The sequence below is a fragment of the Mytilus californianus genome, unplaced genomic scaffold, assembly GCF_021869535.1.
Source record: "Mytilus californianus isolate M0D057914Y unplaced genomic scaffold, xbMytCali1.0.p SCAF_9, whole genome shotgun sequence".
Lineage (NCBI taxonomy): Eukaryota > Metazoa > Mollusca > Bivalvia > Mytilida > Mytilidae > Mytilus > Mytilus californianus.
The window spans coordinates 44,554,704-44,578,908 of NW_026262745.1; the positions used below are offsets into that span (position 1 = coordinate 44,554,704).

Consider the following 24,205-nt stretch of genomic DNA (forward strand, 5'->3'; position numbering starts at 1 on the left):
TACTCTCAGATATGTACGTTGTATCTTCAGTGATTTTGTAAGTTGTTTTTGTGCTTTGTATTGATCTGATGAGTTAATATAAAAAAGAAGATGTGGTATGATTGCCAATGAGACAACTCTCCACAAGAGACCAAATGACACAGAAATTAACAACTATAGGTCACCGTACGGCCTTCAACAATGAGCAAAGCCCATACCGCACAGTCAGCTATAAAGGGCCCCGAAATGACAATGTAAAACAATTCAAACGAGAAAACTAACGGCCTAATTTATGTACACACAAAAAATGAACGAATAACAAATATGTAACACATAAACAAATGACAACCACTGAATTACAGGCTCCTGACTTGGGATAGGCACATACACACAGAATGTGACGGGGTTAAACATGTTGGCGGGATCCCAACCCTCCCCCTAACCTGGAACAGTGGTGTAACAGAACAATATAAGAACGAACTATAAAAATCAGTTGAAAGAGGCTTAACTCATCAGATGGATAAAATACAAATACTACAAATACAAGTGGACGAGGCCGGGTAGTTGTACATCCAAACAACAAAAAGACGCTAAGTACAGATTTGAGAGTACTCGCAGTTACTGACAGCTAGTTCAAAGCCACTAACAACTAATAAAAAAAATCATGCATCTAAGACCTTATTATCAATCCGTACACATCCAACATCCAATGGGTTTCGTGTAAAGACGTCATAAACAGTCAGAGAAAAACGTGACCTTGTGCAATGCCAAGATACAGGTATCGACAGATTGTAGATCCATGAATGTGTATATGTATATCACAATAATATTTAGTTTGCTTTTAATTTACTGATAACAAAATCAATATTAGTACCAATAAAAACAATATTTATATTTAAGACCTGCTAAACTGATTTTTTGGTTTGTTCTGTTATACATGTACCACTGTCCTAGGTTAAGGAATGATTGAGCTGCCGCAAACATATTTAGCAGTCACTTTCAGTGAGGAGCCTGTAATTCAGTGGTTGTTGGTATATCGCCTTTGTTCTTTATCACCTTTTTTGAAACAACGGATTGCCCTAACCACTTGCCACGCGGAAGGGAATATTTTGGTTCTAACACTTAAGTAAAAAAGAATAGCGCTAAACGGTGTTGTTATATTATCTCAAATAAGTTTGATCATACGAACGCTTATATGGTCAAGCCCCGTGACCTTGTTAACTTTTAGGGTCTGAAGAATGTATTTGACTTAACAGGATTCAAGAACAATACTGTTTAAGTGTCTTATTCATATCAATTACGGTGTTGTTCGAATAGATAAGTTGAATATTCGAGTCTCTCGATTTTATGTCGACTACTTACTTAGCTTGCTAAATTTCATTAATCCGTGATTGAAATCGTCCTCAAATTATGCTTTGTCATTATTTATCATAGAGTTTATTTCTTTTCAATACGTATGACATTTACAGTTTTGTTTCGAAGTCTGCGAAATCCTTACTTACATTCATAATGGTTTGTCTTATTCGCTTTTTTATAAATACGATTTTGTTTATAATATATACCTATGTCTATATATACACTACGGAGGTTTTAGCCTGAGGGCTATAGTTTTGTTTTGAAAACTATAGTTATAATTCGGAAAATCTTTCGACAAATAATTCGAAATTATTGCTCAATTCAATAAAAAGGATTTCGGTTAAAACTTGAAACCATCATACGAAAGAATTTTTCACAAACAAATGAAACATTTCTTAACAAATTGGGACATGCAATATCTTAGTGGTCATTGAATTCGTCTCAATTCAGATGCCCTCAATGCCAGCACATGTACATGATGTAGCTAGATACAAAATTGCCCTATAATATTTAATGCATTTTGTGGTGAGTTTGGTGGGCTGTAGAATGTTCAATGCAAAAATGGTCGATTTTGTTTAAACTTTAAATCAAGCCAAACATTTTCGACCCCAACTACTTCTAAATCTCCATTTTTGGAAACGCTTTTCGGAAAAGAGAAGAAAATTGTATTTGGAAGATGAGAATAAGGATTGCATAGCAAAATGAATTTTCGAGACTCGATTAATAAATACTTAGCATCGCGTTGGATACATTGTTTTATTAGCAACGAATAAGTAGTAACTAGGTTGTCTATCATATTGAGTTAGAAAATACGGGTCTAGAACGTGCACGTTAAATGGGAGTACAACAAAACAACACGCAAATGTATTACGTCAACAATATTTTGTAACATTCAAAACAGATACAATTTAAAGCATCACTTTACTTAATTTACTTAAGATAAAGTCGAGAGTTTAATAAATGTTTTATGGGGCTTGAATTTATATTGATTGTACCACGGGTTGGCCCTTTTTACTAATATTATACCACGAATATTTCTATTCTAGTAGGACAAAGACAAAATTGTTTTTTTGAAGCGCTCTAGATGAATGCAAATATTTGCTGTTCCCGTAATTGAACACACTATCAATATTGACGTAAAATACGAAGAAAACTGATTTAGTGACATGTTTAACATACTAAGTCAGGTTAGGATCATTAGGGAAATGTAATTAATGTGTATGTTTCTGTCGAAAAAAAGGAATTGATCTTTGTTACATCTAAATTGCATTGTCTAATGAACGAGATTGGATGGTTATCTTGAAAGAAGATCTTATGTTTGCAAACCACGAATAAATATTTTAGACCTATGTCGATTTCATTAGTTAAATTAATTACTTGATTACTGAACAATTTTGATAACAAAATCTCACTTTTATCTGCGAAAATTGAGTTTCAATAAATGTGTATCATCGTTTGTGTATGCTTCCATGTCTTGACGACTTGAACATTCGTGCAATTTCCCGTAGAATGCTTGTGTTCTGACTCGAGTGTTCAATAACGTCATTTACACTGATTGACATCAAGTAACTCATTCATAAAAAGAGTTTGACGTGGGATTATGATAGGAACATCCCAAACAAATCATGACGTTGCCGATCGGCTGACATACAATGCAATATATTCGTATTTTTCCACGGCCGGGTATGTTCTCAAAGTATTTATGCTCTTCAACCTTGTACTTGTTTGGCTTTATAACTATTTTGAGCGTCACTGATGAGTCTTATGTAGACGAAACGCGCGTCTAGCGTATTAAATTATAATCCTGGTAACTATTTACACCACTGGGTCGATGCCACTGCAGGTGGACGTTTCGTCCCCAAGGGGATCACCAGCCCAGTAGTCAGCACTTCGGTGTTGACATGAATATCAATTATATGGTCATATTTTTTTTTATAAATGTCCTGTTACAAAACTTAGAATTTTTCGAATAACTAAGGATTTTCTTATCCCAGGAATAGATTACCTTAGCTGTACAACTTTTTGGAATTTTGGTGCAATGCTTTTCAACCTTGTATACTTGTTTGGCTTTATAACTATTTTGATATGAACGTCACTGATGAGTATGTAGACGAAACTCGCGTCTTGCGTATTAAATTATAATCCTGGTACCTTTGATAACTATAATCATATTACAATATTACTAATTTTATTCATTAGACTGAGAGGGTAACAATATTTCAAAAATAACGGTATCGCGTTTCTGAGATTTGAATATATAAGCCTTTTCAGTCTGATGAATAGTTTTTGGCTTTTTTTTAAACTATTATATGTTTTAAATTTTTACCGTCTAGTCTCATTCGTTATGATTTCTTTTTTTTCATCGTCTAGCCTTAATATCGTTATCCTCAGGACGGATGGCGCTAAGTTTTTCTTCACGGGCTTGATCCCTGTTATATCTCAATTTGTGTTCAATTAAACTCATCATAGATACCAGGATTAAATTTTGTGTTTACGCCAGACGCGCGTTTCGTCTACACAAGACCCATCAGACTAATATTCTAATATGACGTCCTTATAACGCTTTGTAAACACAAAATATGTTTGACACATGCGCACAAACTTACTGTTTATATTCTCGTTATTTTCATTGTAATCCCAATAAAAAATATACATTTTAGCAGCTTACATAAACTTTTATTATATATTGTTTATCAAATAATAAATATATTTACCCTGCTATTAGTTTTTAAACTTATCAAATATGAAAATGTAATGTACATACTACACTGGAAGGAAACGGAAACAGCCAAACATTTTTAAGGTATTTTCGTAAGCTTCGATAAATAAAAATACTGTGTTTGTCCTATTAAAATCGAAATAATTCCTTCATGTATTGCTCTTTGCTCATTTAAACACGGGCAGGCATTATATTTGACCATATTTTACACCTCGCTAACAATCAGTGTAAAATATCGACAAATATAATGCCTACCCATGTTAAAATGAGCATAGAGCATGACATGAAGGAATTATTTCTTAAATAATGAAACTAAAATTCAAAAAAGAGGGCCCGAAAATGAAAAAGATAAAATTAAAATAAAACTAAAACTAATATATAATAATACACTGGTTACTTTTGGGAGAATATCTTCCAGCAATCCTTATGGAAACAGTTGACAATTGACAGTCAAGTTACTGACTGTTGGGTGGAAGCCAGTAGCTGATTGAACCAGGTTATGCGGCGTGTAAAACCTCCCGATTGTATGACAGTTATTGGAGTTTCAATATATAACATATACTGGAATCAATGTTTCAAAGTTTCTAAGCGCAGCGAAATAGATGTGATTGTGCAGTTACACACCTGCAGGGTAGAATTGATGCCTATGAGCAAAAGTAGGTTCTAGGGCTTTGTTCATCCAGAGAGCACGGAATCCTTCCACTCATGTGCTCAGAGGACACAGTTATCGTCCCTAGTGTGGACAGTATATTTTTTTCATACACTTTCCAAATTTATTTCTTTATAATTTATGCATGAAATATTAAGTAAAGGGATGAAATTACATGTTACAAAAATTTGGTTGCTAAATCGTTATGTTAAGTAGTTATTTGGTCCAGTTAAAAAAGGTCAAAAACTAGTATGTCTGAAGCTGTCAAACTTAATTTTAGACTCCCTTAACATAGAATAGTCAATATTTTGAGTTAGAGCTGGTAGAGTTTTCTATAATTTTGATATTATTTGTCCAAATAGTAGTACAATACACTGTAAAAATCTTTTTGAGATAGAGCATTTTTTTAATTTTACTTTATTGTCTAAAAGAAATGCTCTTAAATATAACTGTGTTCTCGGGCTATGTATGTGATTAAACATCTTCAATTAGTTCGGAATATGATGTATATTTATACATCCCGAATAGCCAAACCCGCCTCAATCGGCAAAAGTAGTTGTCAAGTCATTTCCTCGTAACGTCTAGTACGAAATATTAAAGATCGTTGCTCTATGGAAAGAAATTATTCAACACAAAATATAGCAACGTCTACCTTGACTACATTGATTTCAGTGTAAAAAGATATTTTTTAAATTTCCTTTTACCTGATAAGTAATAATTCAAACGTGATATATATACATGATATATATATGAGTAAATTACAGAAAAATATTTTATTATAACAGTTACATTGGACCCTACAGTAAGACTTTGATAAACATTTCACACATTTCTTTTATATTCCAGAAGAGTTTTCTCTCTGTTATATTCTAACTTGGTAAATTTGTTTTATTTTATCTGTTTTATCTGTCATATCTTTTATGTAACCTTTGCCAAATTGTAGGATACTTAAATTCAATAAATAAAATTATAAAAAATGATGGATTAAACCTAGTTTCATTACTAGCTAAACCTCTCACTTGTATGACAGTCGCATATAACTCCATTATATTGACAACAATATGTGAGCAAATAAAACAAAAGTGAAAGGTCAAAAGGTCAAAAATTTTGGTACAACAGTCAACATTGTGTTATAATCTTAATTCCTATTAAAATAAACAATGTCATAAAAAATCCAAATGGCATACAGACAATATATAAACAAAGCACAGAAGCAAAGATGAAAGACAAGAATACAAAAAAAAAAATTACCATAGCATAACAACACATTGGCGGGATGTATAAAAACTCTGTCACGCCATAAAAATATACAAAAAGAACACTTTTATAAAGACGAAAAACAACGTCAGTACCTCGAATATATACTTCAAGACCATCTTTTATTATTTGTGAAGTTGATACGGAATATTTATCAACGAGATCTTGAATTGGTTTCTACCGATGAACTTATTTTTAAAAAAGGACGAGACATTCTTTGTTCTAATCCTGGTTCATCAACTTTCTGCTCAGACACTGGTAACGTTTTATAAGTCTGAGTAGCAGCTGCAAGCACTTGAATACCGATTCAGTTATGAAATGTGTTTCTCATATGCAGGGGAAGTTCAACTTTGTTTATTGCAGTATAGTTAAGGTGGGGGAAATTTATAATTGCAAAATTAAATTCGTCTCGTTTGTCATAGATTCTGGTACTGAAAAGACCGCTTATATTAAGATGGAAGTATATATCTAAAAATGAGACGGTGACACTTTTGTCAAGCCTGTCCCGGGAATCAACTACGATTAGGAAATTTTATTAAACAAAATCCACAGAAAAAATGATTTTCATCAAAATACTTGACAAATTAAATGAAATTAGAATGATCATGCTCACGGTAGGTATAGTGTCCTGCTAGGATCGGGTTTTTTCGAGTGTGATCACTTTTTTCGAGTGAATATGATCAAAAATGTAAACAAACAGACTTCCTTTCTGACAAGACGTGATATAGAAGCTAGAGTTTAATATACAAGGTTACACAAGGTATTTTAGTATTTCAGATAAAAAGATATTATCATTCTGACATTGTTTTCGTTAAAAAAGTTAAATTAAGCCTTACAATGCTTTTATTCCAAAATACAGAATTTTTGTTTCGCAATATGTCGCTAAGATATTTCTTATATAGTATCATACAGTTTATGCGCTTTTTATTTTCATCCATTCTAAGCCGAACAATTTTCTTTGTAAGAGTTATCTCCCTATTCACTGTTTATCTTGTGTGTGCATCTCCTTCGTAACAAAAAAGATATCGACAAAATTCTTTTTTTAAATTGTTCGATACATCCTCAGGATTTTTTGGCTGATTTGGATCGAAGCGATTGGATGAAATTTTATAGGAGTTATCTACCTTTACCAAATAAATTAGTCGGTATGTTTTTGTAAACCATTAACCGTATGACCCTGGAATCTTTTTATTTGAGGCCCTAGGTCCTAACTTGGTGTCAAGGTCAAAGGTCAAGGTCAAGTTCTCAATTTTGACTTTTTGACTTTTTCTTGTTTTTGCATTTTCTCCGACACTTTTAAAGATATATATAAGAGAACAAGTGCAAAATGTTTGCTTTATTGTAATGAAGATATGTTACATTTGGTCTGAAACAATCTAATGAAATCTTATAGGAGTTAGTCCCCCTGAAATGTCTTAATATATAGATTATTACTTCATCTTGACTTATTATAAAGCCATATGACCTTTTACAAAAGGTTGGGTGACATCTGACCTTGAAAAATTCCGACCGGAAGTGACCTTGAGAGAACCGGAAGTAGCCATTTTTGCACTTTCTTTATCGAAAAGTACTCGGAATCCATATATTTTGTAAAATAAATACATATAATATCACTAAAGACCAGAAGTGAATTTCGATAAAGCCAATTATCTCCTGTTTTACATGCAAACGTATATAGAAACTATATATTTTTGGATTCAGTGTGAAAAACGCTATCATTTGAGACCAGAAGTGACATTTACTTCATCGGAAGTAGCTTATTTAATTATCTCCCTTATTTTACTCAAAAGTATATAGAAACCATTTATTTATCGCGTATGAAGAAACTCATGATTGGATGCCAATTTTAACTTTGAGTAAACCGGAACTAGCATCTTTTCTATAACTTTGAAAATTGATGTGGAAAGACCTTCAATTGTTCTCTGAACAATTGGTTTTTATATAAGTTTGGTGACAAGAAGAGTAAATAATAAAAAAAAGTATGAAACGACCTACCTCACGGTTTTTTTTTAATCTTATTATGAAGATAATTTTAATGCCCTTCGACTAAATCCTGTCTTACAGATTTTAAACGGCGCAGATTTGTTAAAATTATGGTCAACGGTCAGACGTTGGTACTTTAATTAAAAATCCAAATTTATTTTACATTTTGACTATGTTTTTAAAATCCTACATGATAAGTAATAAAAAAATCATTGGAATCTCGCTCTAGTTATGTTGTTTAAATTAAGCTTGTTACATTAACGCTTTTTAAGGTAAAAATCGACCACGGATGCAACATGAAAGACATTTAACAAAGTTTGACAGACGGTAAGATTGGAAAAAATGTCACATGCTTTCGAAAATCGTCCAATTAATTTAATATGTACATTTGTATCTTTTAAGTTCGGTGTTGTATAAAAAATGATAGATTGCGGTTTTATTTTATGGCAAATATTGCTAAAACCATATTCGGGAATTTATTATATCACCAAATGTTCCCGCATTAGATAATGAAATGAAAAAGTCACACTTTATCGCGATTTCATAAAACTCTGCACCATTTGCAAACTCTACTACAGAGCTAAGATGATAGTATAATGTTTACTCTATCCTTATGTGGATTTTCAACAGTAATGTAAGTCGTCCATTTAATACTTATTTATTTGGCACTGCTATACATGTAATGGACATTTATATAACTTCTAGTTTACTCGTGTGAAATATTCTCATGTATAGGTAATTAATACCGGTGTACAGATGAGAACAAATTCAATGTGATACCAGTGTTTATTACATCAAACTAATTGACAACAGATTAATAGTAAGCGACGTTGGGCGTGAACATGGCCTATGAGACAGACACAAGTCGAAACAATCATCCAAACGATATATAAGATTATTATACCATCTTCAACGCCAAAAAGGTGTATATTCAATACCTAATATCGAACCAAAATTTTTTTTATTTGAAGGAGGAAGCTCACATGCTTAAAAAGAACGTGCAAGAACATACAATAATCAGTTCAGAAAACAAACAAGGTAACCTATCAATCCGGTTCAATAAAAATAACAAACATAGATATAATATAAATGTTAACAGATACAAAAACAGGATAAAAAATGACTTTAATAAATATATCCATACACTGAAAACTTCTCACAATTTACCTTTAATTTGAATTTGAAGTCCTCTTTACTCGAACAATAACAAACCGATATTAGATTATTTTCGTACAGCTACACAGTTTGTTTTATGAAACACTGAAAGGAAAGGATATCGTGTTTATGAAATTCAGTAAAATAAGTTAATCCAACTTTTCCGCTAAATTGGAGATTGAAACGCAACACAATATACGCTGAAATTACATCTGATAATAGAAAAGCGAGAACAGGACACATGACTAATATTTTAATGTATAAAACATTGAAAACTAAGTATTTATTTGGAAAAATGTAAGTCCCTTCAACTTAGAAAACACCTAAGATTATATCCTTAAGCATGTTAAGTATAAGCGGTGGGAAAACCGATACGAACAATAGAGAAGACTCTTCATATAATATAAAAGGCGACAAAGTCAATAGGTTGTTTACGTCGTGCGATGACTTGAAAACAGTAGAAATGTAACTCTTCTTATGGAAAAATAGTAAAACAATGCCGGTAACCATACAGATTAAAAGTTATTTCTAAACAACAATCGTACATTTTAAAGAAAGTATTTGTTAAACTGTCGTATTTGAAATATACATGCAAATGTATAATGTTTTATTGTCATTTTTTTTTCGGGATAATTGCATTAGAAGCTTGTAAAACTGAAATTTAAAAATAACCAATCTTGGCTGCATATAGAGAAAAATGCATAGGGAAAATCAGATTCATACAAAATCTAAAGCACTCTCAAGTCACCAATTTTCGGAGTTTTATTCAAAGTCCATAGCATATTACAATTTCCCAAGATATAATACACCTAATTCTCAAAACTACGTTACGTGATCTTTCATATGATGAAGACATAATCTTTCAATCAGTTTAATTGAGGTCTGGAGCTAGCATGTCGGTAACTGCCAGTAGTCCTTTGTTAATTTATGTATCATTGTCATTTTGCTTAGTTTCTTTTGTTACCTATTCTGAAATCCGACTCGGACTTCTTTTAAACTGAGTTTTACTGTGCGTATTGCTGTGTATTTGTTTATTCTACATTGACTAGAGGTAAATGGGAGGGTTGAGATCTCACAAAACATGTTTAACCCCGCCGCATTTTTGCGCCTGTCCCAAGTCAGGAGCCTCTGGCCTTTGTTAGTCTTGTATGTTTTTTAATTTTAGTTCATTTATATGTTTTGGAATTTAGTGTGACGTCCATTTTCATTGAACTAGTACACATTTTTGTTTAGGGGCCAGCTGATGCCCTCCTCCGGGTGCGGGATTTTCTCGCTGTATTAAAGACCCATTGGTGGCCTCCAGCTGTTTTCTGCTCTTTGGTCGGGTTGTTGTCTCTTTGACACATTCCCCGTTTCCATTCTCAATTTTATTTCAATATAGATATATTGTCATTTCATCAATACAACGAATCAAACTTTCTGTCTGTGCTGGTTACAAAACTAGGTTTTCTGCTCTTTGGTCGGGTTGTTGTCTCTTTGACACATTCCCCGTTTCCATTCTCAATTTTATTTCAATATAGAAATATTGTCATTTCATCAATACAACAAATCAAACTTTGTGTCTGTGCTGGTTACAAAACTAAAAATAAATATTTTTACAAAGTAGGTTGTCCGTTAAAAGATTTCTAGTTATTATTTTACAATTGTGTAAGAACAGGTCGTCTCAATTTTTGTATACGTATAACGGTGTTTTCGATGTATTCGCAGTCAATGTTTACCCCGGGATAAGGTCCGTTTGAATTTGTTAAGTATAAATAATGTAATTTCTAAATTTTTAATCTTTGCTTCATATCAATCGATTCTTTTTGCATGTTTTTCCTGGACTGATCTGGCTGCATACATATACGGATAAATGACATGTTCGAGTCAGGTGTACAGCTAGGAAATGTATTCGCATAGCAACATTTTATATCAAATTTACACAAAACTCCCATTCCCTGCTTTTCTTATCGATTGGTATATTAAGATAGTGTTTGCAAAGGATATAATTTTTTTTTCGTTAGATCACCTACTGGGTAACCATACCGATTAAAAATTATTTCTAAACTATAATTGTATATTTTAAAGAAATTATCTGTTAAGCTATGCTATTTGAAATGTTCATCAAAAACATAATGTCATATTTTCATTATTTATCGAGATAATTGCATTAGAAGCTTGCTTCACTGAAATTTAAAATTGTAAATATTTGCTGCATACTGTTAAAAAATATTTTAAAAATCATTTGCTTACATCCACTTTGAACTTGGGTGGATAGTTGTCTCATTGGCAATCATACCAAATCTCCTTATTTTAATATGTACATACAGAATCTAATTAAGATCTTTTCAGTCACCAGTTTTTGTAGTGTTCAACATAGTCTATTTACCGCAACTATTTTTTTTAGCACGCCGATCTGCTCATTTCCACAACCACTTTGAATATAAGAATATAGTCTTTGTGTGAATATAACAATTTGAAAGTTATGTTCGTTCAGATTAAAAACATAAAGGAAAATATTTTTACAAAGTGGATTATCCGTTAATAGATTTTTACTAATTTTAAGCGATTTTAAGAAAAGGTTGTCTCAAATTTTAAACATGTTTGTGTGGTCTTCTCGATTTATTTGCATTAAATGTTTACATCGAGATAAGGTCCGTTTGAATTTGCATACTAACATAATTTCAAAAGTGTTTATCTTTACAGCATATCAGATCAATCGATTTTGTTAGTATTTTTGCCTGAACCTCTTTGTTCTAGCTGCATACATATAGTTATTATTACGGATAATTGGCATGTTCCAGACTGATATATAACTAGTAGAAAAATAAATTTAAGTTGGTACTCGAGGAATCTTTTCGCATAGTAACATTTTAAACGAACTTTACACACAGCTCCAATAGCCTGTTTTAGACATAGCTTTATCAAGAGGAAAATTATAACATTATTTGGAATTTATGATTCTGTGTCCGGAGCGATTTTCTGATTTGGCCACCAACTGCACTCTATTGCCTGTCTTGTAGTGATTATTATGTTTTCCATGTGATTTCCAAAGTTGATATTTTTCTTTACATATTTGAAGAAGCTTGGTAGGAGATGCTTTGAATTTTATACCTTTTAGTTTGATAATTAAATATGATACAGCAGAGGCAGCATTTTCTTTCAGACAGTTGCACAAAAATTGTTTTCTTATAAAGAATGCATTTCTATATTGAACCCATTAAGCTTTTCGCTTATCGGTGCATTAAAGAGTTCACTATCTGGATTTTTCCACTGAAGTTTGAATTGACTGACAAAGCTAGGTGTGACTATTTGATTTTTCAGTTTTATTCACATCAATCTTTGCCCTTACAGGCACATGACTTGTAGTATTGTACATCTGTGTTTTTTAGTTGGAGATAAATGTAGCTGTGGTTTCGTTTAAAAAATAATCAATTTGAGAACGGGACAGTCCATAATGGTTGAACAGGGTTTATTTGTCAGTACAGCATAGTTTAAGGTTCAACTCCTGTACAAACGCTTGTAGAAGTCTGTCATGTTCGTTTGTTTGTTAGTTTTTAGACTGTTTTAAAAGAGGGACGAAAGATACCAGAGGGACAGTCAAACTCATAGATCGAAAACAAACTGACAACGTCATGGTATCATTAAAGTCTCCCGCTATGATAATTCTATGAGTTGCTGAATATGTTGACAAGATATAAATAACGATATCAAGAAACTAAGTGTTATTCAAAAATGAGTTCCAGAGTTATTTGTAGTCGTATAGACACAGATGATACAAATGTTCATTGGAGATTTTAGTGTGATTTTCCCTGTCGGCAGTTTGAAAAATTTTGGAAATTGCGGTTTCCCTGTTGGTATTGCTGCACCTGATATATATATATCCATATTTGGTAGTACAGTACCTAATGTTTGTTTTTGGAATTCTTACAACTAGTTTTCTTGTATGGAGATTATATCTGTTGACGTTTCCAATGCATTTAGATAAAATGCGTTTCCTGTACCTTACATATTAATTGTGGTCCAGTATAGGAAGTCTTTGATATTTTCTATCAATGGATTTTTCTTCTTTAGTTAAGCTAATATTTTCGTTTCTGACTATGCCTAGATCTGGTGGTAGGTTTAATTGGTCAACTCCTAAAAGCTCTTATAGGTGCTGTCGGACAGTTCTGTAATGTTTTGACTGCAGTACGAGCTGTTAAAGGTTGGATTTCTTTCTTCATTTATACTTATGTTAATTACCTGATGACTCCACCCTTTCTGACTGAATTTTATAGTTTTTTCTTATGCTTTGCTGTTAAACACTGTCCCAAGTTAGGGTTGGGTTGAGCGCTCGTAAATGTTGGTTTCTGTCTGTCGTATTTGTTTTTCGATTATTGTGTTGATGCCCTTCCTTTACTTTATCATGTTCATACTTTAATCAAAATTGAATTCTAATCAACAAATACTACAACCAGAACAAGAAAATTATCGTTGTGGTAAGTATAACAGACATGCAAGGAAACATGTATTACAAACCCGTAAACAATTGGTAGTATTCAAATACGATCATTACTACTTTTAAGACAACTCCTTACATTTTACTTCCCTGTCATTGTCAACTGTAGCTTGAAGGGACAGATTCAGTGTTATTGATAGGTGGGCATGATTCGAGAAAATGGATAATATGCATAACAATAATTTTTTAGGACGATTTCATGCTAGAAAAATCCTAGAAATCGTGACAAACATGAATATGTTTTGGCGATCAAGGGGAAGGGGCGTACGCCTCTACGCCAATTTCTGGTTCCGCCACATGCGTAGGCAGTTATTAAAAAGGACTGCTAGATATTTGCGGAAATTAAGATACAACTCCGATTAGGATCAATATTTCACTTATACATCTTGGGTCGGTTAAAAGATTTATATTAACCGTCATTTATAAGCAAGGGATATATCAATTGTTCTTTTTCTATAATTGAAAATCAACTGAACTGTTATTCATTGTGTTCATCAGGATGAAAATGTTGTGTGTAGCCAGATAGAATGAATAAACATCATATGTTAAAAATAACATGAAAAATTAAGTGGAACCTTGCCAAGTCGGAATGAGGACATTAATTCCGGTGACTCTTTCAGCGAAAGTGCCACACTCTCTGCACATATAAGAACCTCTGCAACAACTCTTCGATGGGCAGTGGTGGCCTGTTGCAAGGCATAATTTTTCCTTCTATCCTACATACCCTCAATTTTCCGTCCTACATCCTGGTCAAGCTGCCTAGTAGAACCTATTGTATTAAGTATTAACGGTTTCTCGTCCTGAATATGCATGAAATAGTTGGCATTAGACGTTGAGCAAGCAATAATCTATCAGTCAATCTAAATTGTCATTGGGATAACCCTTAGTTTGAGTAAAGTGAGAGCAATCAGATATCTTTATCGCAAGCGGAGACCTTTAGAGATAGGCGAATATTTGTTGCGCATTTTGAATACATTTTAATTACAAAAATATCTTAAATTCTGATGGACCTTTGAAAACTGAACAATTGCATAAATTGTTTTGGAAAGAAATGACAATAAAAGCACATGGTGAATATGAAAGATTATAGACACCATACAAGTTTGAAGACAATCGTAAGAATATAACTGGATAACAACATTCCTGCTGAACTGAATATGAGGGTAAAGCAATTTCCACTGAAATTACTCACACGAGGGCCTTTTCTTAGAGTTCTTTTAAACTTTATCCAGAGTCACAGCTAACCAAATTTATATGACATTGTGTACTTTGAACTTTTAATTACATTATGTCGTATTTCAAATCATTTAACCAAATAGATGACTCGAAACTACAATTTCGATGGACTTGGACAAATTTGAAAATTGAAAAAAAAAGACATTAATAACCAAAACCAAAAATGCTTTCTTGTTGCTTTCTGACAGTGATGTCATTTCTTATAACATTCTGACTTTGGAGATATTGTCATCCCTGGACTTCTCTCAATCCGACAGATAGTTCCTAGATAAAGTGTGGCGTCCATTTGGGTGTGAAGGGTGAATATTTTCGCAGCATCGCCCGGCCGACATGGGGAGGTTAAATTCGATGCCTCTATTTTTGTCAGGAGAGAGCCATTCTCTTTGCACATTATAAAACCGTTGCAACAACTATCTGAGTGTTTCGTTGATGGTCTGTTGCAAAGCAAACTTTTTGGCCCCACCCGATATATCCACATTTGGTTAGGAGAGGGCCATTTTCCTTGCACATTAAAAAACCGTTGCAACAACTACCTGAGTGTTTCGTTGATGAACTGGTTTTTTTTTAAATTTTGGCCCCATCCGATATACCCACATTTTTAGTAGCTGTCTCTATTTTCCCCCTTTAATCTATCTAGTCGGTCTACCTTGCAGAACCTGCCTATTGTATTATTTGTTAATTTGTTCTCGTTTTGAATATACATTAAATAATTACCACTGGACGTTAAGCAAGCAAAAACCAATCAATGAAACGTGAATAAATGTTTCTTCTCATTAAAATCATGGATGACTCTTATTCTATTAAAGTCTGTTAATGATTTTGGTCAAAGGTTCTGATGCAGATGGACCTCCATGTTTCTGTTTTTAATCATACAAGTATCTGATGAGGACACATAATTTTTCTACATTTCTTCTGCATATACATTTTCAAACTATTGAGGGGATGACTTTGCAGTGGTGTAGTTTGACCCTTATTTCTAGTGATGTGGATGGGAAATGGACGGTTATGGTAAACTGGAAAAAAAGTCGATTTTTATACAGGTTTGATTGGTGTTTGCCTACACCAAGGGGCAAATTGTCATGCATATTCAAAACAAGAAAAAAATAACCACATTCAATAGTATCAGTTCTGCAGAGTGTGTCTACCAGTAAATGAGTACGACTTTTGGCTGCAACCGGAAAAGGGGAGCATGTAATTACAGAGATTTTATCTTCCAACAGGTGCCCTATGTTAGACAAGCACATAGATTTTATCTTCCAAAAGGCCCCCTATGGACCCCTGACAGATTTGTTTCAAGGACTCTGTAAAGTTTAGTGACCATTACACTGTCTATGCTGTTGTATAGGACTGGTTCTGGTATAATATATCATACTTAACAGGATCTTGTCGTAGAATCTCTCTCTTTCTCGCATTCTATTTGATGACATCCAACACAGCGAGCACAATATGCTATGAATATATGCGCTGCAATTATTTGTCGTCGAAGAAACGTATCTACATGAAAACAATCATTTTATTTTTGCTATGTATCTATATAATTGTTTTGTTTTTGGCAACAGTTAACAATAGAGAGTCAGAGTACAGATCTGACAGAAAGGCAGTGACTGGTTGAACCGGGTTATGCAGCGTGCGACACCGTTAGTATGACAGTCATTCGTATTTCAATAGATTACGTTTATTCGAGTCATTGTCCAAATTGGGCGGGGTGTTTCTAAGCGAAATAGACGTGACTGTGCAATTATACATCCGGTACGGTCAAATTGATGCCTCTGAGCAAAAGTTGGTTTTATGGCTTTGTGCATCCGGTGAGCCTGGTATCCTTCCGGGTAAACATCTTTAATTAGTTCGGAAGTGGTTGTGTATTTATACACCCGGCAAAGCAAAATTCGTCTCTATTGGCAGTAGAAGTACGACACATTAAATATTGATCTTTGTACATTTTTTTTTCAACACAAAATATATATCTTTTTTGACTGCATATTTTTCTGTTTAAAACGATAATTTCTTAATTTTCTATAAATTGATAAGATATATCTTACAAACGTGTTATATTTGAAAAAATTAAGAGTTCATATCTTATGATAACAATTCAAGCGCGTTTACATAGGTCATCACACTAAAACTTACATCATCAATTTTATATAAATATATATAAAATGTTCAAATATTATATTTCCGATGAGTATTCTCTCTGCTATATTTCAATTTGGTAAATTTATTCTATTTTATGTTAGGTTTGTCTTTTAGACGCATATTTTCATGTTACCTTTTTGCCAAGTTATAGGATACTAATAGGTTGCCTCACATTCTCATTAAGAAAAAATTCACACACCTAATTAAATGGGCATTTAAAAAGTCAGAATGTGAATATATATGTTCAAACTCTTTTAGGTCATTTTTCAGTAGCAATAAACAAAAAAACTATGTCAATTGGACATGCTTTGATACTATATATGCCCTTGAATTTTTACTAGATAACATTTTTGTTCGCTTTGGAGATTCCGTATATCGTCAGGTTATCGGAATTCCAATGGGGACTAACTGTGCACCACTTATTGCGGACCTTTTTTTGTATTGCTATGAGTTACAATTTATGACAAAAATCAGCAAAGACCCATCGAAACAACATCTGATACACAAATTTAATAATACTTTTAGATATTTGGATGATATTTTGGCTCTCAATAATGACGACCTCAGTATGCATACTAAAGAAATTTATCCTGTTGAACTTACTTTAAATAAAGCTAATACTAACAATGACCACTGCCCTTTCCTCGATCTTGATATCTATATCATTAACGGAAAGCTTAATACTAAAATATATGATAAAAGGGATGATTTGTCATTTCCTATCGTTAATTATCCATTTTTAGATGGTGACGTTCCCTTGTCACCATCTTACGGTGATTATATATCTCAACTTGTACGATTCGCTCGTGTATGTAACAATGTTTTAGATTTTAACGAGAGAAATTTATGTATTACTGAAAAATTATTACACCAGGGTTTTCGATATCACAAACTAGTCAAAACATTTACTAAATTTTATCATCGGTATAAGGACATCATTCGTAAATTTAGCTCAACATTCAGACTTCTTATACGTTCAGGTATTTCACATCCAATTTTTTATGGAAATATTCTTTATAAAGCACAAAAATGTCAGTATTCACCTCTGAAGCTAACAAAACCTTTAAATAGACTTATTAAGAAGGGATATAGTTACGATACTGTTGTCTGGTCATTAAAGATTGCATATTTTGGCGTTAATATTGATTTACTTATAGGGTCTTTGCATCGGCACTAAACACATTTATTTAAAAAGCAGTTGTTGGCATGACACGGGTTATGTTCTTCTCATATATGTTATGATGGTATGATACTAAACCCCTAACGGGAAGGATTGTGCCTGATATTCATATGATGAAGACATAATCTTTCAATCAGTTTAATTGAAGTCTGGAGCTGGCATTTCAGTTAACTGCTAGTAGTCTGTTGTTATTTATGTATTATTGTCATTTTGTTTATTTTCTTTGGTTACATCTTCTGACATCAGACTCGGACTTCTCTTGAACTGAATTTTAATGTGCGTATTGTTATGAGTTTACTTTTCTTCATTGGCTAGAGGTATAGGGGGATGGTTGAGATCTCATAAACATGTTTAACCCCGTCGCATTTTTTGCGCCTGTCCCAAGTCAGGAGCCTCTAGCCTTTGTCAGTCTTGTATTATTTTTAATTTTAGTTTCTTGTGTACAATTTGGAGTTTAGTATGGCGTTCATTATCACTGAACTAGTATATATATTTGTTTAGGGGCCAGCTGAAGGACGCCTCCGGGTGCAGGAATTTCTCGCTGCATTGAAGACCTGTTGGTGACCTTCTGCTGTTGTCTGTTCTATGGTCGGGTTGTTGTCTCTTTGACACATTTTCCATTTCCATTCTCAATTTTATTTACTGTAAATTTACTTTTTGATTTTTTAATAAACCCCCTTATTTTGGGATATTATTTTCTATTATCAAATAAGCAATCTTAATGTTTAGTTATATAAGATATATTGGTCCAAAACACATTTGGCAAACATGTCCATGGGATCAACTATGACGAGGACATTCTATTTGAAACACACAGAACAAATAAGTTTCGTCAAAATACAGGAAAAATTCTATGAAATTATTTGATCATGTTAACGAATAAACATCTGATCAAATCAAATGTCACACACTGGTGGTTGACGGTTGGAATCAAGGGCGGATACAACCAAAGACTTGAAAATAGGCTCGTTAAAAATCCGGCTCAGCGTGGTGGTCTTGGACAAAGTAAAGTACGTATCACATTAACATATGTGTTCTCGTACTAATATGCATGTAATAATTGCAAATGGACATTAAACAACAATCCCTCTTCCTCCTCCTCCTCCTCCTCCTCTTCCTATTCTTCCTCCTCCTCCTCATCATCATCATAATCGTCGTCATCACTACCATCTCTTTTGACAATACAAACTGATATATATTTAAAATGAAGTAAATCTAATGTATCTGTGAGTTTTTCATCTCAAAACAACTAGTACTATTAATTCTGTACATTTGACTGGTGTGTACACCACTGTCTTAATTCCCTTTTCAATTTCACATCAAAATAACAATAAATAAAAGGATTTACAATGTGATTAACAATAAATAACCGTCCTATATAAAACCAAGCAAATGTTTCTCCCTTCGAAAAAGTTATTTCGTTAATATTCTCAATTGTGTATCTAAGTATCAAACAGACAACCGTAGGAATATAAGAGATAACGTAGACAAATATTATAACGAAAAACATAGTTCTTGTTCTTGCTTTTACTGAACTACTCCTTGATTTGGAAGACTCCTTTAAGCTTTTTTCGTTTTCTTCTAATTCAGTTCTTGAATTATCGTTCTTAGAAGATTGCACTGCATACATGGGAGAATCATGTGCGAGTTCTAGATTCGAGGCAATATTCCGGAATTCACTCTTTCCGGATGATTTACTTTTAGCTGTATCTTTAATATCTGAATTTAACTCAATAGCGGATGCATATGTCTTTTTCAAACTTGTTTCCAAAACTTCTTGACTGGACATGTTTTGCTTCTTTTTAGTGGCTAAACGTTGGTTTTTTGATTTATCTAGAAAGGTAATTTTAATCTTTTTGAAGACTGGTATGCAAAGGACTGTGGTGAGAACAAGATTACACAATATTATCAGAGCAAAAACTCCAAAGTAGATAGTAATTGGTATTGCGTCTACTGTGGACAATCTACATGTCGTTGTATTAATTGTATGATTCAGAAGAACGTTTTCGGTTGTAACCGTTCCTGATAAACCTAACAGTGGACAAGAATACACCAATGTAAATAAACATGCAACAGCAAGCGAAACTCTTTTCCGGAACAATGTCATCTTTGGACCGAACGGTTTGCATACTAAATGGTACCTTTGAATACTTATGATAAGGAGAATATGAGCCGACAGTCCGGAAGCAAACACCTGCAAGAATGTAGTGACACAACAAACGATGTTACTTGAATAATCGTAAAAATATGTATAACCATTCATAGCATAATTTGTCGAAATAGTTAAACAGGCAGTAAGATCCACGAGTGCTAATAAAGGAATGAAATAGCGTTCTCCTCGTTCCTTAATCCGACAGGAGTACACAAAAATGGTGGCACCATTTCCTAGCACCCCTATTACTGTTCCAATGAGAATTAAGAATGTGTGACTGAGTAAAATATCGGAATATCTATTCTTCAGAACTTCATTCCTATCAATAACATTAGCCATCCTGCAATGTAAATTGTAATTCGAAATTTTTAAATTCAAATGCATGTTATTGAAGTTTTCAAGGAATTTTAATTACTTACTCTGCAATAGCTTCCTCCATAGCTAAGAGATTATTAATATTAGAATAATTAATGTGCTTAATTTTCACCTCAATAGATTCCCGATGTTTGTATACCTCAGTTCAATATGACAAACATGAACGTTATGCCTTCATTTCTCAGGCGCATCTCTAATTGGTAAGGGATTTTGATGCACTGATACCCTTTGGTCCAATTAAAAAGATTAAAGAACAGAGTTCCAATGTCCCCCGCGTTGCACATTTTTTATCTATCCAACTGCAATAACTAAAAACTACTTTTTTTTTTGGTTTGTTCTTTTAAACTTTTTAAAGATATCTTCGAGAAATGAAAGCAAATATAATGCAATTTCCAATATAAGTGATATTTCCAAGGGGCATAACTTTAAAAATAGTTGAATCGGCATTTATTTTTGAAATTGTCCGAGACATTGCTTATATAAACCTTTGATATAAATTTTATAAAAATCTGGAAAAAATTGTTCACACAAAAGCGCTTACAATGCAATTTTCAATATAACTTACATTTTTTTCTTTTAAAAATAGCTGATCGACACCGATTTTTGAAGTTCTCCGAGACATTGCTAATATTAACCTATGATGTCAGTTTCATAAAAATCTGGCAAGAATTCTACACATGTTCGAGAGCCCTAACAATACAATTTTCCATAATATTAATATTTTAAAGGGGTATAACTCTTTTAAAAATAGTTGATCGGCACTGATTTTTGAACTTGTCAGAGACATTGCTTATATAAACCTTTGATATAAATTTTATTAAAATCTGGCAAAAATTGTTCACATGAAAACGCTTTCAATGAAATTTTCCGTATAATTAATATTTCATAGAGGCATAACTCTTTTAAAAGTAGTTGATCAACATGGATTTTCGCACTTGTCCCAGACATTGCTAATATAGACCTATGATATAAGTTTTAAGAAAATCTGGCAAGAATTGTACGGATGAGAGTGCTAACAAAACCGGACGGACAGACAGATGGACGCCCGGTATTTATATGTCCTCCACAACGCGTAAGGAACAAGAACATTATCTCTCTATTGCGATGATAGTCGCGGAATGCGACACAGGGATTGTAACTCGGCAGCGACGACGATGTTAACTATTTGTGGAAAGCTTTACCTATATTTTAGGGGTAGAAGACATTTATGCTTCATACCTTATCTACAGATACGTTATATTACAATGTTTCTGTCTGTCATATGTCTATTGTTCCTGACCTCATTTTCATGGTTCAGTGACTGCTTAAAATAGCATATGTTTTCCGCAACTGCATCTGACATTGGTCCCCTTTTCATAGTTCATTGGTCAATGTTATGTTTTCACGGTTAAGTTCGTTTCTCGTATATTTTAAGCAACAAACTATATTTGGTGTATGAAATGATCGCAATGTGTATATGTCTGTCTGACAGGTTTATCTGAACTTTATCTCATTTTTATGGTTGACTTTAAAAAGTAAAATAACAAAAATACCGAACTTCAAGGAAAATTCAAAGCGGAAAGTCCCTTATCAAATGGCAAAATCAAAAGCTCAAACACATCAAACGAATGGAAAACAACTGTCATATTCCTGACTTGGTACAGACATTTCCTTATGTAAAAAATGGTGGATAAAATTTGGTTTTATAGCTTGCTATACCTCTCACTTGTATGACAGTCGCATAACAAGTAAAATAACAAAAATACCGAACTCCATGGAAAATTCAAATCGGAAAGTTCCTCACCAAATGGCAAAATCAAGAAGTCAAACACATCAAACGAATGGAAAACAACTGTCATCTTCGTGACTTGGTACAGGCTTTTCCTTATGTAGAAAATGGTGGATTAAACCTGGTTTTATAGCTAGCTAAACCTCTCACTTGTATGACAGTCGCATAAAATTCCATTATATTGACAACGATGTGTGAACAAAACAAACAGACATAATAGGTACAAACGTTAAAATAGGGATACAGCAGTCAACATTGTGTTATAAGCTTATTCACTATAAAAACAAACAGATATATCAACAAAGAAAAACAAAATGGCATATGGACAAAGCACATAAGCAAAAAAGGAAGACAAGAATACAAAAAATTACCACAGCGCAACAACACCATTGGCGGGATACGTAAGTAACCGATTCACGCCAAAAGGATATTACCAAAAATGGACTAAACAGCAAAGGTTAATAATGTACAAAGACATATAAAAGAACACTATAACACGTTATTAAGATGATAAACAACGTCAGTACCTAGAATTTATACTTCAAGACCATCAAGTATTATTTGTGAAGTTGATACGGAATATTTATCAACAAGGTCTTGGTATCTTCCGATGAACTTTAATTAGAAAAAGGACGAGACGGTCTTTGACATAACCCTGGTTCATCAACTCTCTGCTCAGACACTGGTGACGCTTTATAAAGTCTGAGTAGCAGCTACAAGCTGTTGAATACCGAATGAGTTGGGAAATTGTTATCCCATATGCAGGTGATGTTGGTATATTGCCTATAAAGCGTTATGTTTTCAAGATTAAGTCTGTTTTTAGATACTGTCAGCAATAGGTTACTATATTTAGTGTATGGGATGATTGCAAGGCGTAAATTTCAATTATTACTATGCTGTTTACGCGTACGGAAGTTATGTGTACCAAGAAGGAAAATTACAAATGTCGTCTATCAATGAATTTCAAGTCATGTGAATAAAAAAATTGTGAACTATACGTCAATGAGACAAAAATCAATCGACACATACAACGTCATAGGGACGAACGCAGTAACGTCTTCTCGTTCTCGAAGGCGCTTACGCAAGACCATCAACATTATTAAAGGTCACACAGAAAATCTCAAAAAAAATAAGTTCAGAATAGTCTTACACGTTAAGAGAAAACTTTATAATACTGGCAAATTGAAAATTATAAAACAATGCGATATCAAATTACACTACAGATACTAAATGCAAGCTCTAGAAGAAAACGTGCCGTCCTCCACTTACAAATCTAGTATGTTCATACACTGAACTTTCAGCTAAACTTACCAGTAGTTCAAGTTTGAACACTTAGATGTTATCCTTTATAGTTTACATATAATATTTCAATACTATAGTTTTCTACACAGTTCCATTCATTTCACGAAGTACAAGGAAGAATTGACACAAAATTTCAAAGTTCAGACAAATTCACACGGAACATAATAGTCAAACAAGGAAAATAATAATATCATCAACAATAACGATGACGCAATCCTATGACGATTTGTTTCCTTCAAATAACCTCGATATAAATCGTGTGTCAGGGTTTGGGATACGCTGAAATTATCCGTTACGTACTTTCGCATTGGTGGAATTTCCAACGATTAGATTGGTCATTTTATTGTACCGCCCAATCCACTTTTTATCCTTTTTTGCACGAAATTGTACCATTGAAACCTAACGTAAAAACTAACGAACCATACTACTTACCTATCCAACCGAGAGCTTCTGAACGATAGATTGCGCGAAATTTGTGGTCCCA

At 33.2% G+C, this 24,205-nt stretch overlaps 1 protein-coding gene across 1 annotated transcript; it reads right to left on the minus strand.

Moving 5' to 3' along the window:
• Positions 1 to 19,266: 19,266 nt before the first annotated feature.
• LOC127715907 (probable G-protein coupled receptor tkr-1) lies at positions 19,267 to 23,854 on the minus strand. The gene is made up of 2 exons (XM_052222023.1): positions 23,731 to 23,854; positions 19,267 to 20,616 (listed from the first exon to the last, which is right to left on the minus strand). The coding sequence occupies exon 2, from the start codon at positions 20,613 to 20,615 to the stop codon at positions 19,383 to 19,385; it is 1,233 nt and encodes a 410-aa protein (XP_052077983.1). The 5' UTR covers position 20,616; positions 23,731 to 23,854; the 3' UTR covers positions 19,267 to 19,382.
• Positions 23,855 to 24,205: the final 351 nt, after the last annotated feature.